Source organism: Haliotis rubra, unplaced genomic scaffold (assembly GCF_003918875.1).
Source record: "Haliotis rubra isolate DU_JTF1 unplaced genomic scaffold, ASM391887v1 Scf191, whole genome shotgun sequence".
In the NCBI taxonomy this organism is placed as follows: domain Eukaryota; kingdom Metazoa; phylum Mollusca; class Gastropoda; order Lepetellida; family Haliotidae; genus Haliotis; species Haliotis rubra.
The window spans coordinates 1488654-1497042 of record NW_025765903.1 but is presented as its reverse complement, the minus strand read 5'-3'; the positions used below and the strand labels follow the sequence as shown (position 1 = coordinate 1497042).

The 8389-nt window shown below is 42.7% G+C and overlaps 1 protein-coding gene across 1 annotated transcript; it reads left to right on the top strand.

Annotated features, from left to right (window-relative positions):
- Positions 1 to 3185: 3185 nt before the first annotated feature.
- LOC124274482 (uncharacterized protein F54H12.2-like) lies at positions 3186 to 3866 on the top strand. Its single transcript, XM_046709841.1, has one exon. The coding sequence runs from the start codon at positions 3186 to 3188 to the stop codon at positions 3864 to 3866; it is 681 nt and encodes a 226-aa protein (XP_046565797.1).
- Positions 3867 to 8389: the final 4523 nt, after the last annotated feature.

Genomic DNA, 8389 nt, shown 5'->3' with positions numbered 1-8389 from the left:
ATCAACTAAAACATGCAGAGGCACTTCTGACTTTGTGTTACAGTTTCGAGGTCACGAAGATCGTGAGACGACTTTCGTGGGAACTGTGTTTTGGGTGCATGTTTGACGAAGAACTAGTCCATACTTGTCGCGACCTGTCAGAACAGGAGCAAGTGGACAAGTACTTTAACGCCGCCATGACCGAGGTGAACGATGATCACGTGATTGACAGATGGATGAACTTGCTAACTGATGACTCATCCTTGAACACGGTCACTGCTTTCAGTTTGGTTCCCTTTCAGTGCAAAGATTATCGTGACTCACAGTTTAAAACCGCGGAATGGGTTCATGATTTGAAATCACGTGTGCATAAGATGTTATTTTTGGAAAACAGATTTAAAACGGACGAATGTTGATACATATCAATCTTCCTATAGGTAAAAAGACTTTCAAAATGATGGATGTCTGATGTGTAGCAAGAGAATGCTTAAGAGTCAATAAACTACACATGTATAGTCTTTTGCTGTTGTGTTATATATGATAATATATGTTTATATATATTTACCCATTTGCCATGTCTTGTCGCAGTCCATCATGAGTTCTCAACGGAGGAACAAGACATTCATAAGGAGGCACGAGAAAGCATTATCGGAGTATTATTATAACCCCACCAAACCAGGGGCTTATTATGGACCCTCCAAACTGCGCGATGTGTTAAAGGCGAACAGACCAGCCGACGTTAAACTAAGAAAGGTCAAGGGGTTTGTCAAGAACCAAGATGCTTACAGTTTACACAAACCAGTCAGGCATAAATTCCAACGCATGAGAGTGAGGGTTAATTCCGTCAATGAGATGTTTGACTTAGACCTCGCCGATCTTTCACGCTACAGCAAAGTGAATCAGGGTGTACGTTATTTGCTTGTGGCTATTGACATACTAAGTAGGTATGCATTTGTTTTTCCCCCTGTCAAATAAAAGGCCCGAATCTGTCTTGAGTGCTTTCAAACAAATCCTCAAGCAACGACGTCCTAGGAAAGTGAGAGTGGACGGCGGAAGTGAATTTAAGGGTGTATTCAAGACGTTTTTGCAAAAACAAAAGATAAAACTCACCATAGCCCGCAATGAAAACATAAAAAGTAATTACGTGGAACGTTTTAACAGGACGCTGAAATCGTTGATCACACGGTACATGACCCGTAATAACACCAAACATTATCTGGACGCTCTACCGGGTTTAGTGAACAACTACAATCATACCCCACATTCGTCTTTACCCCAACTCTCTCCAGCACGCGTCAATAAAACCAACGAAGTGAAAGTGTGGAACCATATCTATCTGGAACCTTTGAGAAAAGTCAGCAAACCTAAAATCAAGAAATACTTATTTAAAGTAGGTGATCTGGTTCGCATCTCATACCTCAGGAAACCTTTCAGCAAGGAACTCGACCTCAAGTGGACGGAGGAGCTTTTCAAAGTGGCTCGACGTTACAGGAAACAGGGGTTTCCTCAGTACAAACTCAAAGATTTTCACGACGAATCCTTGATAGGGTCTTTTTACACAAACGAGCTTCAAAAGGTGAGCAAAGCAGCGGATGCGCTCTGGCAAGTCGAGAAAGTGCTTAAAAGGAAAAAAGTCAAGGGGAAGACATACGCTCTGGTGCGATGGGTCGGCTGGCCTAAGTCATTCGACTCGTACGTGGAAGAAAGCGAATTGAAAGAAGTGTAATAAAATATGGAGAAATATGTGTTTCTCAAAAGCTCTGACTCCAAAACGACATCCTTTCCGGATAATACACCCCATCATTTTCGTGTCAAATTAAATCAAAGGTTAGTCTTCGACGGATTCTGGGTGGTATCCTTAACGGAGTTGAACTTTGGAAAGGTGGATCTGACTAAGGTCACGGATCATTACGTAGACGTGTTGTGTAACCTGTGCGACAGTACATTGGCGGGCGAAACTCAACTGGCTTTATTGAGACGCATCGATTTGAGACAGGGACCTACCTACACCTTTGGTACTGAATTTAACATTCGTGTCAAATTGAAAGACACTGACAATATCGAATTGTATTTAAAGTCAGAAAATGCGTCTACAGCTTCATTCTTAACGGAAGAGACCTACGCTACACTTCATTTAAGACGTTATCCTTTTGTGGAGTAAAAAAAAACAACATGGATTCACGTCCACTGTATTTCCCAGACTACGTCAAGTTTAAACAGTATTTCGATAACAAACAGGCGAGGAAAACATCTCATCTGCTCCACGGGAAAGCAAAAAAGCTGGTGATCCCGGCTCGTCAAGCAGGAACACAACAACAACAACAACAGCACCGTGACCCGATCAAGGTAACTTTGCAAATGACGTCAGAATCGCAAAGCGAGGTAGAGAGAGCGGGGGCCAAAGACAAAAGACAGAAGGCTTTAAAACGCAAGGCGGGCGAAAGGTGCGTCACAACGAAGAAGATACGTCGAACCGACAACAACGCTACACCTTCCAAGACGGCCAAAGCGCTCCAGTGTACTCCCGTGCAAGAAAACGATATCTTCAGTTAAAGACGTCCATTATAGGAACATAGAGCCGTCATGTCACTCATCAACGATAACGAATTCGACGAGCTCGTTCCAGAGTCCCTTAATCTGTTCACGCTACCTCCTTATCAGACTAGCATACAGAAACATTATTTCGTGAACGTGCGACCTTTAAGCCAAATCAACGATGCTGCCCCGTTGGAGTTTCAAGTGACCAACTCAGGCCCCGACTACACCGATCTGAGGCGCACCCGTTTGCACGTCAAAGTCAAAGTAACACAGACCGATGGCACGGCCTTGGCAGAGGACGAAAATGTGGCCCCAGTGAACTTGTTTATGCAGTCGCTGTTCTCCCAGGTCTCGGTCTACCTGCAGAACCAGCTCGTGTCCAGTACCAACAACCATTACGCCTACAAGAGCATGATGAGGGCCCTGCTGGGATATGGTGCGGAAGCGAAAAACACTCAGTTGGGGACGCAGCTGTTCGCCAAGGATTTTGCCCAGGGGGACGCGGATCTGGAAAGCAGTAACGTCACCGGATCTGTCAATTCGGGAATGTCATTACGTGGCACTTTCATAGCGCAAAAAGCAAAGAACTCACCATGTCGGGGCCCGTGTACGAGGACATCTTCGACGTCAACCGACTCCTCCCCAACGACGTGGACCTGACTTTGAAAATGTTCAGATCGGAACCCAAATTTTGTTTGATGAGCGACGTGACTGATCACGAATTCAAAGTTCAACTCTTGGACGCTTATCTGGAGGTGTGCAAGGTCAAAGTCAACCCCGCCTTGATCTTGGCTCACAACACACTTTTCGAAAAATCGAACGCTCTCTACCCGTACACCAAAAGCGAAGTCAAGGTGACCAGCATCCCGACCACACAACAGACGCACACCATAGACAACGTCAGCAATCCCGTCGCCAACCGATACGTCGTGGGACTGGTGGAAAGTTCGAGTCTGAACGGCAGCTACACCGGCAATCCCTATAATTTCAAGTCGTCCATGCTTAAAAAGATAACGCTGTACATCGACGGAGTCAGTGTGCCGGGTCAACCCGCCGAAGCGGACGATGTCTCCTCTTACGTCAACATGCTCGACGGCATGGGACTGTGGAAGGAAGACAAGGGCAATGCCATCACCAGAAGCGAATTTCTCCTGGGGAATGCCTTGTTCGTCTTCGACATCGACACAATGTGCGCCGAGTCGGAGTACCTGAACTTGGTGAAATCGGGAAGCGTGAGGCTCGAACTGGAATTCAAGTCGGCGCTCACCAGCACGCTGAGTTGCGTTGTCTTGACTCAGCGAAATTCCCTCATTGAAATCGACCAAGCCCGCAACGTGTTTGTCAAGTAATCACCAGATGATAATGAAAGCTTCACAGCTTCGATGTGCCGTACGATGCGACCCGAGTTTACGATCTCGTGTCCTAGGCGTTTTTGCTAAAGACACTCTACCCGTGCTCACACCGAGCATGCGTGCTAAAGGCGTTGGACTAATCGTCAACACAGAGAACCGTTTACACGAGGGCTGCTAAATAGTAGCTGCTACACTCGCAACACAAAACAATTACAATCTTCCAAATCGAATATATGTGGTCTGTTTACATTGTACTATCTTTTAAGTAAATTCAAAGCCGATTTACGCCTGAATGACATTGTACGACAGTTTGATACGAATGATCATTTCATCAATGATGAATACATATCCACATTTATTTGTCACTATTTCAGATATTGTGCAGATTCGTGTTTATCGTGTACTAATCAGACATATATGTAATATTAGTGAATATTGTTTTGTGTTTCAAATGCTGTTCATGACACAGTACTGAATTCTGTCCATTATAGTATTGAATATATGTTGTACTCGTGGAAAACATCAATAATAATAAAATTAGACTAGAAAAATAGCTTTATGTTGTGAATGGTATAAGTCCATGTGCACGGACCACGATGAGTTCAGTTGTCTCAGGACATTTGTACGGTATAGCCATGGATCACTCTAATGATGGACCTACTGTTGCAGAAAGCTCTTGTTTACTACCGTTTCCAACACCTATAAGTATATCTATCATAGGAGGAAGTTCATCTGGCAAGACCCATTTGGTAAAACGGATGTTGGAACACACCGAGGACACGTTTCAACCACCGCCCAACTCGATCGTGTATTGCTATGCAGTTTGGCAAGATGTGTACAGTGACATGCAACATTCCATCCCCAACATTCAGTTTCACGACACACTCCCCACAGAAGATGAATTGAGATCCTGGTCTGTTCAGTCGGAAAAACATGTGTTGCTGGTTTTTGATGATTTAATGATGCAGATATGTAAGAATCAACTCATGTTGCACCTGTATACTACTCTCTCTCATCATTTAGGCATCACGGTGATCAATATTCAACAGTCGGCTTATCCCAAAGGCGAATGCAACAGAACCATGTCCTTAAACACTCATTATTTCATTCTTCTCTCTAATCCAAGGTCAGCTCACGAATACAAAATCTTGGCTTCTCAAATGTTCCCCGGACAATCCAAGTATTTCAGCGAATCGTTGAAAGATGCCATAGAGGGGAAGAAATACAACTATCTACTCATCGATGCATCTCCCTATGCCGACGAGCGCTACGGTCGTTTACGAACGGGATATTTCCTGGAGATGTGTGCACAGTGTATTTACCAAAATAGCTATATAGCGGAACACATCTTGAATAAAGAATCAGTTTGTGATTCGAGTATGGACAAGAAGGTATATCGCAGTGGCTTTACGCACCAACAACATCGTCGGAGAGTAGTTTGCTTCAGTGTGAAAAGTGGTATGCCAGCAAAGTCACAAGCTATCGACGAGCTTTAAGGTGTTGTCAAAACTCGATGTATCAACATTCCTCCGAATCGTTGGGGAGGCACAATCTATTTTGTGATTGAACGGAGTAAAAATTCATCCGCGACAACTTATCGGCCATCTGAACCACGATTGTTTCAAATCCTACATTATGAGCGAACTCGTGGAAAAACACGTGTCTTTTCTACGCACGTTGGAACAGGTCAACACCAAGCAAAGGAAAGCTTTGCTGACACATCTTTCTGGTGAACAATTCAAAGCTATTATCACAATGATATATATCATCCTACGCGGTATCATACCCATCCCCGATCCTGATAAAATTCGACTGCGACGATACAAAAAGCTCATTAGGACTCTAGCGAACAGGACGGTGAGAAGTCGTGAGAAACGTCAGCTACTGGTCTCACATCATACAGTTCTCTGTGTGTGCATAAGAATTTTACTGGCTTACCTGTCGCTCACTCGTCATGGCCAAGGCAATGATGCTCCTGTCGAGGGACACCTACAACAGTCTGATGTCCAAACAGGAAGACAACAAGTCATCGATGATATAGACAGCGACAGCGAGTCAGGAGAGGAATCCGGAACATCAGACGACAGTGCCTCCTCTTCCTCCTCAGACAGCGAATGAATCGACACGCTACATTGCCTCGAGGAACGATGTATGCGATGGGAACCGGAAACCTGTCAACAACAGCAGTGACTTTTTGTATACAGTTCTTGATCATCTTCTGAAGAACATTAAATCTAAGAGAACTATGGGAAAAGTAATGTCTCTGTTTCTGTTTGTCAAACATAAAGTCGACGCAGGCAACATGATAGTGACGGATAATTTAGAGATTGTGTTGCCAAATGGAAACGTGTTGAAAGATTCAAACCTCACAAAGTTGATTCGATATTCTATTCTTGGTTCCGAGTCTGCGTCAAAAAAGAAAAGACCAACTGGCTATAAGGAGTTTCGTAAATTACTTGTAAGTTTATGCGTGCCCAAACATCTCTTGAGGAATTACAGTAAAACCTCAGAACACCAGAGTGCGAAAAGACTGTACATAAAACGCAAACCTGGGCTTGGCATACCTGGAAACCCTAGAAACTTGGAATCTTTGTAAAAGTGTTTAGTTAGTGATAAACAACCATAATGTAATCCTATGTTAAAACATATAGATAATAGTAATAAAAAAATATTTGTTAACATATCATTGTTGTGAGTGTACTGTCATTTGTTTTAGCATGCATCAAACCTGATACCATGATCAGTAAATCTCGGAGAAAACAGTATGGTCTGCGAGTCGAGGTGATGATCACAGTGCTGGAAACATGCTGAAAGAGAATGTTCAATGTTATGTGTATCAAATACACTGAACCTGTCACGATGCTAGCATTGGTTAACACACGTATCTTTGGACCATCATAGGTACATTTCTCAACTTGTACATACATTTTTGGAAGATATCAGACGTAAACGTAATTCGTGAAAATTATTCTTGTAACCACAATATATGGTCTCCACATTTTATGCTTACTAATTCAAGTTCAAGTAGGTCAACGGTCACATCTATACACTAAGTATGCGCACACAAAGGTTTTGGAATTCCAACGCTTTAAAATACTCATTTCGTTAGTTCCTATAGTCATTAATCAATCATAAAAAGACACATACCTCTTTGGTAGTCATCTACACTCTTCGACTTGAATTATGTCCTGCAGTCAAGCGATGACGACCGACAGAAACCCACACTTGCCATATATATTGAACCAAACGACACAAAAGAGCAGTCAATAATTCGAACTAGCCGCTAGAGTTGTAGTTTTGTTTTCTCCTAGTTCCGGAACAATGAATATCACAAATATTCAACTCATTGTAGATTACTAATTTTAAAACACAATCGTAGCTCTTCAGTCATTTCATTTTGGACTAAGACAGGCTAAGTCTATATTTCATAAAATCCAAAACACTGAATTCTCCCTCCACGGTGAAAATTGCCTCACTCTTTATAACGCACGGAGGCGAGGTTTTCCAGATCGTGCTCTGGAAATTACACGGGGTGTGTTATAGTGAGGGTAATGAAGCAAACGGTATACATCAGATCGCCTGCGCAACTCCGACATCCAAATGGTGTGAATTCCATCTGTTGTTAAAAAAAATAGTGTCACTTGGTACATACATGGGCTATCGGAAATGTACAAATGCTATTGTTGCACGATTGCATATTACGTCTGACTCAGCTTTCCTACACATCTAGACACCTACACACACACATACATATATACACACGTGCACACAGGGAAGTGCATGAGTTATTGCAAGATATGTTTTTACTAAGGCGTGCACAGGAAAAGAAACACATGCCCGCCCCCCTTAGTCATTTCTTGTCTACGTGTTTCTGCTGTAAGAACTAGTCATAGTGGAAGATCGTCGCTATCTTAAACCCTCTGAGAGAACACGGTGTGTGACATAATTTACCACATTACTTACACTCAGAGAAAAGTCAAAAATGCAAACTATAAAAGCTATGGGAATAATTTTGTCTTCTACTAGTCGGGATTTATGAATATCACACATATTCATGTAATTGTAGACTACTAATTTGAAAAAAAACCAATCAGGGCTCTTCACAGGACCTACTATGAAAATGTTTTATAATATTTTCATGAAGTCCAAAACACTGAATTTCCCCGCAGTGACACGATTCCCGGAAAGAGTTCCGCCCGTATCCCCCCTTCTAAAATATGATTAAAACGCAATGACAGTGGTAGGATTATAAAAAAATGCAACCAACATTCAATAACGTGAGGGCAAAATAGAAACTTAATACGATTGGGTAACACACTTGAAACACCCCCTGGGAATAGAACACTATCATTCACCCACGAAAGACGCAATGACACCTGGCAAGGAGGAAGCGGAAATATCACATATTCCTCACAACTAAATCATATAATATAACGAGCATCACATGAAATAACATTATTCTCCTCTTGTTTGACATCGGTACATGTACTGGGCGAGGTGAAGCGTGAAATCACCCCACC